Source organism: Oncorhynchus clarkii, chromosome 3 (genome assembly GCF_045791955.1).
Source record: "Oncorhynchus clarkii lewisi isolate Uvic-CL-2024 chromosome 3, UVic_Ocla_1.0, whole genome shotgun sequence".
Lineage (NCBI taxonomy): Eukaryota > Metazoa > Chordata > Actinopteri > Salmoniformes > Salmonidae > Oncorhynchus > Oncorhynchus clarkii.
In genome coordinates this window covers 13,589,396-13,603,592 of record NC_092149.1, presented here as the reverse complement: position 1 = coordinate 13,603,592, position 14,197 = coordinate 13,589,396, and the positions used below count along the sequence as shown (strand labels likewise).

Genomic DNA, 14,197 nt, shown 5'->3' with positions numbered 1-14,197 from the left:
GGCTAGTTATAGATGGCGCTGAACAAAACCTCTCTGTGTGTAGACCTGTGTGATTTGGAAGAAAGAGTTGACCTCACAAACATGGCCTCCTTTGCCTCGCCTCCTTGACACGTAATGGCGACAAAACACTTCCGGCCCCCGCTCTTCGGCCCGTTCATTTATTAACTGTCAACTTCCGGTTGATCCTTCTTTTCGGCAACCGCTACAAACTCGCCAACATGCCAGTAAGTGCGCACACAGGCAATATAACCCTTGCTTCATCCTTGGGAATTTTGTTTGAGCGGGACATGACCACATCCATCGATGTATTAGAACTTTGCAAATATTACGATGTATTTATATTCGGGATTATTCAACCAATGGATAGCTAGTACAATCTTAAACTGCGTGCCAAGCGCGTGCTATGGTCTGCTGAATTGACGCAATATGGCGGCGTACATGCAATAGAAAGCATGGACTAACATCTAACTAGCTAGCTAACTAGTTTGATGTTTAGTGATTGTTTCTAAGAATTTGACAGCGCTTGTACACGATGCAGTTTGACTAGATATGCGCATTCCTTGACTTATGTTTGATAGTAGACGTATGCAGGCTTTAGCTAAACAAGCTAACGTTAAAAAGCGTAGGCTAGCCAGGCGTTTACCCAACGAACATTTGTCAAATGTTTTTGATTATACTAACTTATGTACACGTCTCCCGTATGGACATTGTTTTAACTTGTTAGCTAGCTAGATTATCAAATGAACTTTATCATCTGCATTTTCTAAGATGGCCACCCTCTGGTTTCTCTTTCAGCTCGCAAAGGACCTGTTGCACCCAACCTCAGAGGAGGAGAAGAGGAGTCACAAGAAGAAGCGTCTTGTACAGAGCCCTAACTCGTATTTTATGGACGTCAAATGTCCAGGTTAGTGTGTCTCCCTGTAGCTTAGGTAGAAGTGACTCCACGGCTCTGCTCACACCAAACGCAGCCGTCATTGTAAATAATGTGTTCCTAACTGACTTCACTTATTTTAATAAATACGTTAACCAAACTGACCATGGTTTAGTATCTAGGGATGTGGGACCATATTCAACTGACAGGTCATTGGTTTGCCTGTCTTCAGTAAAACTGGTCAGTCCACCAAAGGGAGAGTTTGCATGGCTAATGGGAACTAGATGTGATCCAGAGTGGCTCGGTTGGTAGAGCATGGTACTTTCAACGCCAGGGTTGTGGGTTTGATTCTCTCAGGGGAACAGTACAAAAATGTATGTGCTCTGTAAATTGTCAACTCAATGACTTAAATGTAAATCCAGTCTGGTGGTCATTTATTACTGAGACTGACTTGTTTCTAGGGGGATGTGTAGCGACTTGCCTTTGTGTTGCCCATTCATTGTCTCCAGAGTGAATGAGGTGTCAACCAAGGCATACAGTAACCTTGTGGTTGTCTTTTTTTGGAAAGGAATCTCCACTGATTCCTTTCAATAACTGCAAGAACACAACAGTAATTAGAACATCATTTGTGTGTGATTTGTTGGGACTGAAAACACGAGTTGGTCTCGTTCAGGACATTGAGGTGAATGATAATTTGTCAACTATTCTCTACAGGATGCTATAAGATCACGACAGTGTTCAGTCACGCCCAGACGGTCGTCCTGTGTGTCGGATGCTCCACAGTCCTGTGTCAACCTACAGGGGGTAAAGCACGCCTCACAGAAGGTACTATATTACACACACCCTCAGCCTTCCACACAGTGTCCAGGATGGAAAAATACTGTTTGACATAATTGATGCCTTTGTGTTGCCCATTCATTGTCTCCAGAGTGAATGAGGTGTCAACCAAGGCATACAGTAACCTTGTTGGTTGTCTTTTGTTTGGAAGGAGTCTCCACTGATTCCTTTCAATAAGTAACTGCAAGAACACACTAGTATACAGAAATAATACTGTCTGTTCTGTTTCTAGTTGTAAGTCTGACCTGCCACTCTTTAGGATCGTGCCATGAGATGTCAAATTAAACTCCTTTTTGTTTTCCAGTTGAAAATGAGTTCATACTTTTTCATACTTTACTGACCATGACCCAAATAATTTAATGTATTGCTTTTCAATAGCCCCCATTGAAGCATGACACTTGACAGCTCAGGTTGGCAGTGTCTTTAAGGCTAGGAATGGCCAGGGACCTCACAATATTATCATAACAAAACTTAGAGAAAAATTCCACCCAAAACCATTTAGTGCTACATAACTGTGGACAATATGTTGGTGAACAAATGTTTCATTTTATGATAAGGTTGGTAGCAATGTGTGGAAATCTGTCTCTGCTCAAGTCGACTACAAAATCCACAATGCAAAGCTCTGTAGCTGGTTCGCAAACTTATCTAAACGCAACACCAGCATATGAAGTTGCTAGTTAGCTGTGAAATCACCTAAACAAACTGCACTATCAATTTAGGAGTCTACAATCTCACCATTTTCAACCTGCAGATCGATGTGCCTCATCGTAGAGTCTGACATTCACAGCAGCACCGGGGGGGGAATGTGTTAGACCCTTTGTTAAATTACACATTTCAATGTAAGAAAATCACAAATGTGATAAATGGCTCACTCGAGAAGACACCTCTCCCCGTATTACAATCTAAAAGTCAGCCTCCCACTACCCTGGAAGTTAATGGGAATATATCAGTGCTACATCATACCGGCCTGAATGACAATGGCTCAGATACACATGAAATGACCAATGGAATTGATAGAACATACCCAGAGATGCACAAAAACACAACATTCAAAATGGGTGAACATTTATCACTATATGATCTGTGCTGTTGCCAGGTGGAACCTATTCCCTGTATTGTTTGCTTAGTGACCGGTGCTATATACTGTTTCACCAGTCAGTTTGTCTGTCCTAGTGTTAATGATTGACAATATTGGCATGCAATGAGTTCCTAGTGAATGGACCATGTTTTTTTTATGTCCACACCAGAAATATCAAAACGAACAATATACTAAGATAAACGCAACATGTGTTGGTCCCATGTTTCATGAGCTGGAATAAAAGATCTGTTAGTGAGCATTACACAGGTTCCCCTTGTGCTGGAGACAAAAGGCCACTCAAATGTGCAGTTCTGTCACAATGCAACAGATGTCTGGAGTTGAGGGAGTGTGCTGACTGCAGGAATATCCACCAGAGCTGTTGCCAGAGAATTTAAAGTTCTCTACCATAACCTGCCTCCAATGCCGTTTTAAGAGAATTTGGCAGTGTAGACCACGTGTATGGCGTCGTGTGGGTGAGCAGTTTGCTGATGTCAACGTACAGAGTGCCCCGGGGTTACGGTATGGGCAGGAATAAGCTACGAACACAATTGCATTTTAAATGCGCAGAAATAGCATGAGATCCATTTTTTTTAATAGTTATCTTAGACCAACAGATGCATATCTGTATTCCCAGTCAAGTGAAATTAATTTATTTTAATTGACTGATTTCCTCAAACTAATTCAGTAAAAAAAAAATGTTCAGGTTGATGCAAAACATTTAACTAGCTGTTGTGAGCTAATTTGTCCTGGGAAATGAACAAGGTCCTTTATTTCTGGATCTTTGTAGAATATTGACCAATTTTGAGTTGCGCACAATCGTGTGTTCTCTACTTTGACAATCCACAAATAAAAGGGGAAACCTAGTTAGTTTCTAGTCATCTCTCCTTCTGTGGACTTTGTCGGTTGGCAACCAACTTTAAAGTGCATTACCGCCACCGACTGGTGTGTGGACCTTTAGTTCATATTTCAATAATCAACGAGGAGATGGGAGAGGCGGGACTTGCAGCGGGTCAAGCATCAAAAATAGAACCAAGTTTATTTTAGCGCCTGGCTACGCAGACGCAGTTTAGATTAAATTATTGAATAACTGCTAGGCTGTCTGTCTGGCCTTAGCTATCCTCATCTCCTTCCCCCACTAGGCTGTCAGTCTAGCCTTAACAATAAACAGTAGTTTGACCTCACTCTCCCTACCATATAAAAGTGAAATCTGTCTGGGACCATAACTAACTCTCTCTTTCACCCAGGATGCTCATTCAGGAGGAAACAGCACTAGACTCTCAGCAATGGAGCTTGTTGGACCGATAGACCCAAGGGAGGAGAGACGAGTGACCCCACAGTGACCCTGCTCAGGAAGTGACAACGCGAGAGGAAAAGTGGAGATGAAACTAAAGAGGAAAGATGGTGTTGAGCTCTGCTTTGTGTATGTAGAGAGAGAACGTCCCCTGGCATGACATCACTCCACCGGTCTCTCTCACTTAATAAAGTTTAGCTTTTTGTTAAAGAATCCAGTTTACTTGTCAATCTTTGACTCTATTATTAGAAAACAACATGGTGTCATGTGGGGAATGTATGCTGGTCATAGATCTATGCCTGAACAACTACCTGGAGACCCCGTTCAAGTAGACCCACTGTTCTTAAATCAGGGGTGTCTCATTCCATAGAGGACCTGGGGTCTGCTGTTTTTCCCTTTCAATTAAGACCTAAATAACCAGGTGAGAACAGTAACTTACTAATCAGTGACCTTAATTCAACCAGGTACAAGGGGGAGATAACCCATAGACACTGGTCCCTCTGGAATGAGTTTGACACCTGTGCCTTAAATGGACCAACGCAACACACTGACAGCGTTTGGCAGGAAATTGTTTAGTTGGAAGGTTTCAACATGGATCATTCACAGGGCTGTTAGTGTCACCGTGTGCTCCAGAGCCAGTTGCGTCTGCGGATGATCCTTTCTGTGTCTGGAGACGAGGGTCTGATCCAGGGAGAGAAACGCACCGTCCTGCTGCATTCCACTGGAGAACACACACCAGCTTTGTCATAAAGTTAAAAATAATTGATGCCCCAATATAGTAGGAACGGTAACTGGTACTGACGTGTGTTGGAGTACAGGCCGACCACCGGGACAGGAACCGTCTGCATGCAGGAGTTAAACACTGACAAATACAGAAGTGTCACCAACTGAGGTTAGTTATCTATGAATAAGGTAGTGGTGGTGTGGTTATTTACCTATGAATAAGGTAGTGGTGGTGTGGTTAGTTACCTATGAATAAGGTAGTGTGGTTAGTTACCTATGAATAAGGTAGTGTGGTTAGTTACCTATGTATAAGGTGGCAGTAGTGGCCATAACTGCAAACACAGCAAAGACCAGGATGAGATGGAAGTCCAGGAGCTGAGTCCAGGAAGATTGTAGACGAATCAGATCTGTGGAACCTGAACACACACTCAGACAGGGTCAGATGTGGATACAGGGGTGAGTCAGTGGGCTATAGCAGGGTTTCCCTAACTCTGTCCTGCCCCCCCCCCCCCCCCCCGAGTGAATGTTATGCTTTTTGTCCTAGCACTACACAGCTGATCCAAATAATCAAAGCTTGATGTTGAGTTGGATATTTGAATCAGGTGTGTAGTGCTAGGACAAAAACCAAAACGTGCACCCAGGGGCGGCCCCAGGACCGAGTTTGGGAAACACTGTTGTATAGGAACGTTTTCATTGTCGTGTTTAGCTGTGTTTTGGCTCTGTGTGAGTCTGCTCCTCACCTATCTTCACCTCGCTGTCCACCGTGATGTAAACTGTAAGGGCATGAGTCTGTGGGGTCAGGTGGCTGGAGAGGGTGATGTTGGCAGGAGGGGGCAGGGCCTGACTTTTGACCCAGGAAGTGGAAATGTATACAGACAACACCAGATGTCCGTCTGATTGACTGGGCTCAGATAGCAGCACGTCAGTACTGTCAGAGTGGAACTGAACGCAACACAGAGAGAGAAGAGATATGGATTGCATTCACTCCATACTGTCTATGCCAAGGTCTTAAAGCTGTATGCATTGTGTATTGTGGGGCTGTAAATGCTCTAATGCTTAATGTTAAATGTGACCCACCTGTAGGGCAGAGAGCACCTCCTTGGTGCCCAGCACAGAGAACTCTGCCATGGGATGCAGAGCAGATAGCACCAGGAAAGACACTGGGCAGTGGAACGCAGGCAGGTACGGCAACTGTACCAAACGTCCGGAGAGAGGTAGCGACAGAGCAGAGAGAGGGAGGACAGGGACGGGGGACTGGCCCCGCAGAGAGGCTGAGAGAGAGACGGAGACAGAGAGGGAGGAGAGGAGGTGGAGGACGGAGTCTGACTGGGGACGGACAGCGACTCTGCAGCTGTATTCACCTGAGGGAGAGAGTCAAAAATTGGTAAAATAATTATTTACTGTATCATTTTAGAGACATGGTATTTTTATCAATGGGATAGGGATGAGAAGTCCTGTGTCCCTGTCGTACCTGTGTCGAGGTCATAGTGAGGCGTGGTGACCATCACAGCCTGCAGCGTGTTGAGCTGGAGGTAGGGGGCGCTGAAATGCAGGAAACACCGTAACTCTGCCTCTGGCTGCAGGCTCTTCTCTATGGCCTCCCTCTGGGACAGGGAACACTGGGCTGGGGGAAGAGGTAGGGGAAGAGATGGGGAGGTGGGAGAAGAGGAGCACGGTAAGGAGAGAGCAGAGAGGTATCAATTTACTACTCACCTGTGTTGAAGGGGGAGGTGTATAGTTCCACAGGAACCGTGTAGTCAGCTGCGTCAGGCCAGTTGGTGAGGAAACGATCATCAGGAGGAGAGAGTTCTGGGATGACTGGAGAGTCCACCTTCACCTGTTGGCAAAACACTACCATGGTGGCCCATTCATTTCCATGGCAACCCCCTCATTTCCATGGTAACCCTCTGCTGAACTATACCTCTCTGAGGGCCTGCTGTCCACCTTCCAGTCTGTAGTAGACCACTACCGTCCCAGAATGCTTTGCCAGAGCAGCTCCCGTCTTTGGGTCAATCTGCAGAATACGACTAGACGACACGTTCCACTGACCTGGCTGGCCTGAGACAGAGACAGAGAGAGATGTGTGTGTGTGTTTTCTTTTATTTTGACCCTTCATTTTATCAGGGAGTCATACCGACACCAAGGTCTCTACAGATGAGCCCTGAATGACAGAAATGACAGAATATACACACTTCAAAAATACTAAATGGAAGCAGAAATAAAATCATGGTCATGAAAAAGAGACATTCATCAGTAAAAAGGTCCTCAATCAGCATTCTGAACTGGCCTAGAGGAACCAAAACATCACATTTAAGAACATTTTGAAGATTGTTCCACAAATAAGGTACAAAAAAACTAAAAGCTGATTTGCCTAACTCATTAGAGACAAAATGACTAATTTCCAGAGTTAACAATTCCTGAGACCAGGTGTGGTAACTCCTATGTCATAAGTTCAGTAAAGATGTTCGGTACAGTGGGACTTTTTGGGACTCATTTATAAATGAAAACATAGCAATGTATCAACCTATGTGAGTGACGTCAAAGAGGGCCAACCAACATACTGGTAGAAAATGCAGTGAAGAGTGCTAAAACTGTCACCTGTAATAAAGCACAGTGCGCTATGATAAATTGCATCTAGCTGCGTTAATGAAGTAGCAGCTGCGTTCATATAGATGATGTCGCCATAGTCTAGGACTGATAAGAACGTTGACTGACTAATCTGCTTTCTACTATTTATCGAGAGGCAGGACCTATTTCTATAGAAGCCCATTTTTATTCACAGCATCTTAACTAATTTGTCAACATTATTTTTAAAAGACAGCTTTTCATCTATCCAGATGCCTGTAAGCAGGGACACGATCAATATGGACACCATCCAAAGTACATATGCTTAAATCAGAGTTATATTTATGCGCTCTAGAGAACAACATGTACTTAGTTTCACCTGCATTCAATTCTCATTTCAGGTCAATAATGTTTTTCTGTAATACAATGAAGGCAGACTGTAGTTAGCATACACAACAGTATTATCGGCATACAATTGCAGGTTAAACATTTTTACAGACAAGTTGATATTGTTAATGTAAACAGTCAAAATTACAGGACCAAAAATTAACCCCTGCGGGACACCTTTCATAGGATCCAGGAAACCTGATTTAACACCATCAGTAGACACACATCTGTCAAATGATTTTCACACCAGTTACATGCAGCCTGGTCCAGGCCAATTGAGGCCAGCTTCTGAATTAGCAGTGAGTGAACAACAGTATCAAAGGCCTTTGACAGGTCAATGAAGAGGGCAGCACAATGTTGCCTTTTATCCAGACAATTAACCACATTTATAACTAGGGATGGAGCAGAGATGCTATGACCTTGTCTAAAACCCGACTGATGTACTTATAGACTACATTTCAAAGATAAGAACGATCTTAGCTGAGAATTAACCAAGGATTCTAATATTTTAGCGAGGCAAGAAAGTTTAGAAATAGGGCAATAATTATTTAGGTCACCACTTTTGTGAAGGGGGAGTACATGGGCCGCCTTCCAAACCTTGGGAATAGTACCAGATATAATGGTCAGGTTAAAATATGGGTTAATGATTCGGCAAGCAGGGGGCAGAGAGCTGCAGCAATAATGGATCAAGCATATCAGACCCAGTTTTTGATGTTTCTTTTTACATAAATCTTAAGCAAGACAGCTGGCACATCACAGATAGTAAATTGCTGAAATGAAAACAAAGTTTCACTAGAAGTTGACGTGTTAACCGTCGAGTCAGCTAGAGGCTGGCGGAGTGAAGAGCAGTCGATTGACTGACCAGGTCTTGGTGGCAGGTAGCCTAGCGGTTAAGAGCTAGTAACCTCCAACAACAACTGCTCCCTGGGCCCCGATGACGTGGATGTTGATTATGGCAGCCCCCCGGCACCTCTCTGATACAGAGGTGTTAAATACGGAAGACACATTTCAGGTGAATGCATTCAGTTGTACAACTTGTGTGTGTGTCTCACCTTGCGGTCCTGTCAGGGGGGTGTTGAAGCAGAGTGTGTCTCCGGGCCTGAGTGTGTGTGGGGGGGCAGAGATGGCGGGGAGGACAGGGAGGGGGGTGTAGTCACTCAGGGAGGGGTTGGTGGGGTCTGCCTGCACCCCTAGGACTGTCAAACCCCCAGACACTGTCTGGACCACAAAGGAATGACTGTCTGAGTCTGGAGTCACCTGCACCAAGTCATCCCTGAGAGAGAGAGAGAGAGAGAGAGGGAGAGAGAGCAAGAGAGAGAGAGAGAGAGAGAGAGAGAGAGGGAGAGAGAGCAGAGAGAGAGAGAGAGAAGAAAGAGTGTTTAAAGATGAAATCCACATTAGGGGAAACAACGCTACTGTTCGCCCTGAGCACCTTTGTTATGGTTTTTGTCTTGCTGTTGAAACAGAAGAGAAACAGAGGAGAAACAGAGGGCAGCAGACTCCGTCCGCATGGTAAAAAATGATCTGTATATATTGTGCTGTTCTATCACGCGGGCAGTGATGTCTGAGAGGAGAAACAGTGTTGGTTGTTGGCAGTAACTTCTTTGCTTCCCAAACGGACGTGGCAGTTTGACCATGAAGGATCCCAGCTTTAAGGAAAATAAAACAGACAGAGAGATTTGACTATATACTGTGTGTGTTACCTGTTGGTGGTAATATCAGAGTGTGTGTGTTACCTGTTGGTGGTAATGTCAGAGTGTGTGTGTTACCTGTTGGTGGTAATGTCAGAGTGTGTGTTACCTGTTGGTGGTAATGTGTGTGAGGGTGTTATGGGCGTTGAACTGTTGTCCCAGGTTGTCGTAGCAGAGAGCCCTGACTCTGATGGTCCAACCCAGGGGAAAGGCAGGCAGGCCTCCCCCTCCAACACTGTACAGGCTGGACACACTGAATAGCCTGACAAACCACACTGGAGACACCTGGCAGACAACACACAAATACACTTTTGTACTCCCTAGCATGGTCAGATAGTGATGACCCAGTCCCAGTTAGGGTCAACTGTGGATGCTGAGTTTCTCACCAGGTCTACTTTAGAATGGATCCCCTCGAAGGACACAAGTGACCAACTTACCCGGACGCTGATGAGCAGGGTCTGGTTGACCCCACAGGTCTCCATAGCGATGACCTCCAGCAGGGCGGATCCTGTGTCAGGCCCCGCCCTCAGAACTCCCTGGCTGTCCACCGTTACAAGACCCTCCCCTTTCACACACTGACACAGGGCGTACCGCACAGGACAGATAGCGTCTCTAAAACACACAATCACACATGCATGACTACAGACATGAGTACAGACAAACACACACACACAACCCCATAGAGACTGGACACACAGTCCAGATGTACTGTCACAACACACCATAAAACTATAGTATACAGTCAATACAGTCCAGATGTACTGTCACAACACACCATAAAACTATAGTATACAGTCAATACAGTCCAGATGTACTGTCACAACACACCATAAAACTATAGTATACAGTCCAGATGTACTGTCACAACACACCATAAAACTATAGTATACAGTCTGTATACAGTCCAGATGTACTGTCACAACACACCATAAAACTATAGTATACAGTCTATACAGTCCTGATGTACTGTCACAACACACCATAAAACTATAGTATACAGTCTATACAGTCCTGATGTACTGTCACAACACACCATAAAACTATAGTATACAGTCTGTATACAGTCCTGATGTACTGTCACAACACACCATACAACTATAGTATACAGTCCAGATGTACTGTCACAACACACCATAAAACTATAGTACACAGTCTATACAGTCCTAATGTACTGTCACAACACACCATACAACTATAGTATACAGTCCTAATGTACTGTCACAACACACCATAAAACTATAGTATACAGTCAATACAGTCCAGATGTACTGTCACAACACACCATAAAACTATAGTATACAGTCCAGATGTACTGTCACAACACACCATAAAACTATAGTATACAGTCTATACAGTCCTGATGTACTGTCACAACACACCATACAACTATAGTTTACAGTCTATACAGTCCTGATGTACTGTCACAACACACCATAAAACTATAGTATACAGTCTATACAGTCCTGATGTACTGTCACAACACACCATAAAACTATAGTTTACAGTCTATACAGTCCTGATGTACTGTCACAACACACCATACAACTATAGTATACAGTCTATACAGTCTTGATGTACTGTCACAACACACCATACAACTATAGTATACAGTCTATACAGTCCTGATGTACTGTCACAACACACCATAAAACTATAGTATACAGTCTGAATACAGTCCTGATGTACTGTCACGACACACCATACAACTATAGTATACAGTCTGTATACAGTCCAGATGTACTGTCACAACACACCATAAAACTATAGTACACAGTCTGTATACAGTCCTGATGTACTGTCACAACACACCATAACAGAGGTCCGGACAACAGGCCCCCCGATTTAACATACTGAACTCTATCGGAGAATTAGTTGGTGAACCAAGCGAAGCAATAATTTGAGAAACCAAGGCTGTTGAGTCTGCCAATAAGAGCCTCATTCTAAAGTTGATCAGGGAGGTGACCAAGAACCCGATGGTCACTCTGACAGAGCTCTATTGTTCCTCTGTGGAGATGGGAAAACCTTCCAGAAGGATAACCATCTCTGCAGCACTCCACCAATCAGGCCTTTATGGTAGAGCGGCCAGACGGAAGCCACTCCTCAGTAAATGGTACATAACAGCCCACTTGGAATTTGCCAAAAGGCACCTAAAGGACTATCAGATCATGAGAAACAAGATTCTCTGGTCTGATGAAACCAAGATTGAACTCTTTGGCCTGAATGCCAAGCATCACGTCTGGAGGAAACCTGGCACCATCCCTACGGTAAAGCATGGTGGTGGCAGCATCATGCTGTGGGGATGTTTTTCAGTGGTAGGGACTGGGAGACTAGTCAGGATCTAGGGAAAGATGAACGGAGCAAAGTACAGAGAGATCCTTGATGAAAACCTGCTCCAGAGCGGTTTACCTTCCAACAGGACAACGACCCTAAGCACACAGCCAAGACAATGTAGGAGTGGCTATGGGACAAGTCTTTGAATGTCCTTGAGTGGCCCAGCCAGAGCACGGACTTGAACCCGATCGAACATCTCTGGAGAGACCTGAAAGTAGCTGTGCAGCGATGCTCCCCATCCAACCTGACAGCTTGAGAGGATCTGCAGAAACCCCCCAAATGTGCCAAGCTTGTAGTGTCATACCCAAGAAGAATAGAGGCTGTAATCGCTGCCAAAGGTGCTTCAACAAAGTACTGAGTAAAGGGTCTGAATACGTAAATGTGATATTTTGTTTTTCTGCACATGCAGACATACACAACCACACATGCTGGCTCTCACTTGTTGCTCTGTAGTGCGTAGTGTGAGTAGGGAGACATGAGGATGGATCTGGAGGTTCCTACAGCCAGCTGCATCTCCTGGTACACCTTAGAGAGGAGAGAGGAGATAGATCTGGAGGTTCCTACAGCCAGTTGCATCTCCTGGTACAACTTAGAGAGGAGAGAGATCTGGAGGTTCCTACAGTCAGCTGCATCTCCTGGTACAACTTAGAAAGGAGAGATCTGGAGGTTCCTACAGCCAGCTGCATCTCCTGGTACACCTTAGAGAGGAGAGAGGAGATAGATCTGGAGGTTCCTACAGCCAGTTGCATCTCCTGGTACAACTTAGAGAGGAGAGAGATCTGGAGGTTCCTACAGTCAGCTGCATCTCCTGGTACAACTTAGAAAGGAGAGATCTGGAGGTTCCTACAGCCAGCTGCATCTCCTGGTACACCTTAGAGAGGAGAGAGGAGATAGATCTTGAGGTTCCTACAGCCAGCTGCATCTCCTGGTACACCTTAGAGAGGAGAGGAGATAGATCTGGAGGTTCCTACAGCCAGTTGCATCTCTTGGTACACCTTAGAGAGGAGAGAGGAGATAGATCTGGAGGTTCCTACAGCCAGCTGCATCTCCTGGTACAACTTAGAGAGGAGAGAGATCTGGAGGTTCCTACAGCCAGCTGCATCTCCTGGTACACCTTAGAGAGGAGAGAGGAGAGATATCTGGAGGTTCCTACAGCCAACTGCATCTCCTGGTACACCTTAGAGAGGAGAGAGATCTGGAGGTTCCTACAGCCAGCTGCATCTCCTGGTACAACTTAGAAAGGAGAGATCTGGAGGTTCCTACAGGCAGCTGCATCTCCTGGTACACCTTAGAGAGGAGAGAGATCTGGAGGTTCCTACAGCCAGCTGCATCTCCTGGTACAACTTAGAAAGGAGAGATCTGGAGGTTCCTACAGCCAGCTGCATCTCCTGGTACAACTTAGAGAGGAGAGAGATCTGGAGGTTCCTACAGCCAGCTGCATCTCCTGGTACACCTTAGAGAGGAGAGAGATCTGGAGGTTCCTACAGCCAGCTGCATCTCCTGGTACAACTTACAGAGGAGAGAGATCTGGAGGTTCCTACAGCCAGCTGCATCTCCTGGTACAACTTAGAGAGGAGAGAGATCTGGAGGTTCCTACAGCCAGCTGCATCTCCTGGTACAACTTAGAAAGGAGAGATCTGGAGGTTCCTACAGCCAGCTGCATCTCCTGGTACAACTTACAGAGGAGAGAGATCTGGAGGTTCCTACAGCCAGCTGCATCTCCTGGTACAACCTAGAGAGGAGAGATCTGGAGGTTCCTACAGCCAGCTGCATCTCCTGGTACAAATTAGAGAGGAGAGAGATCTGGAGGTTCCTACAGCCAGCTGCATCTCCTGGTACAACTTAGAGAGGAGAGATATCTGGAGGTTCCTACAGCCAACTGCATCTCCTGATACAACTTAGAGAGGAGAGAGATCTGGAGGTTCCTACAGTCAGTTGCATCTCCTGGTACAACTTAGAGAGGAGAGAGATCTGGAGGTTCCTACAGCCAGCTGCATCTCCTGGTATACCTTAGAGAAGAGACATCTGGAGGTTCCTACAGCCAGCTGCATCTCCTGGTACAACCTAGAGAGGAGAGATCTGGAGGTTCCTACAGCCAGTTGCATCTCCTGGTATACCTTAGAGAAGAGACATCTGGAGGTTCCTACAGCCAGCTGCATCTCCTGGTACAACCTAGAGAGGAGAGATCTGGAGGTTCCTACAGCCAGCTGCATCTCCTGGTATACCTTAGAGAAGAGACATCTGGAGGTTCCTACAGCCAGCTGCATCTCCTGGTACAACCTAGAGAGGAGAGATCTGGAGGTTCCTACAGCCAGTTGCATCTCCTGGTATATCTTAGAGAGAAGAGGACAGGACAGGAGTAGAAAGGAGTAAAGAGTGGAGAGGTTATCATATCACAGACATAAACTACTCAACAACAACCT

The 14,197-nt window shown here is 45.3% G+C and overlaps 1 protein-coding gene, 2 non-coding genes and 1 pseudogene across 3 annotated transcripts in view; 3 read left to right on the top strand and 1 right to left on the bottom strand.

Moving 5' to 3' along the window:
• Nucleotides 1–114: 114 nt before the first annotated feature.
• On the top strand, nucleotides 115–4,290 carry LOC139388298 (small ribosomal subunit protein eS27-like; annotated as a pseudogene).
• Nucleotides 1,350–1,484, top strand: LOC139406234 (small nucleolar RNA SNORA13). The gene has a single exon (XR_011633955.1). It is a non-coding gene; the product is annotated as a small nucleolar RNA SNORA13 (small nucleolar RNA).
• LOC139406235 (small nucleolar RNA SNORA13) lies at nucleotides 1,769–1,903 on the top strand. Its single transcript, XR_011633956.1, has one exon. It is a non-coding gene; the product is annotated as a small nucleolar RNA SNORA13 (small nucleolar RNA).
• A 404-nt stretch (nucleotides 4,291–4,694) lies between the features above and the next one.
• LOC139405761 (nuclear pore membrane glycoprotein 210-like) overlaps nucleotides 4,695–14,197 on the bottom strand; it is a 53,308-nt gene continuing 43,805 nt past the window's right edge. The window contains exons 29-39 of the mRNA XM_071148186.1: nucleotides 12,214–12,299; nucleotides 9,881–10,055; nucleotides 9,553–9,728; nucleotides 8,805–9,025; nucleotides 6,722–6,858; nucleotides 6,514–6,637; nucleotides 6,272–6,424; nucleotides 5,878–6,161; nucleotides 5,541–5,742; nucleotides 5,103–5,207; nucleotides 4,695–4,798 (exon numbers count right to left, since the gene is read on the bottom strand). Coding sequence (XP_071004287.1) covers nucleotides 4,695–4,798; nucleotides 5,103–5,207; nucleotides 5,541–5,742; nucleotides 5,878–6,161; nucleotides 6,272–6,424; nucleotides 6,514–6,637; nucleotides 6,722–6,858; nucleotides 8,805–9,025; nucleotides 9,553–9,728; nucleotides 9,881–10,055; nucleotides 12,214–12,299 — 1,767 coding nt within the window. The remainder of the gene's footprint in view (nucleotides 4,799–5,102; nucleotides 5,208–5,540; nucleotides 5,743–5,877; nucleotides 6,162–6,271; nucleotides 6,425–6,513; nucleotides 6,638–6,721; nucleotides 6,859–8,804; nucleotides 9,026–9,552; nucleotides 9,729–9,880; nucleotides 10,056–12,213; nucleotides 12,300–14,197) is intronic.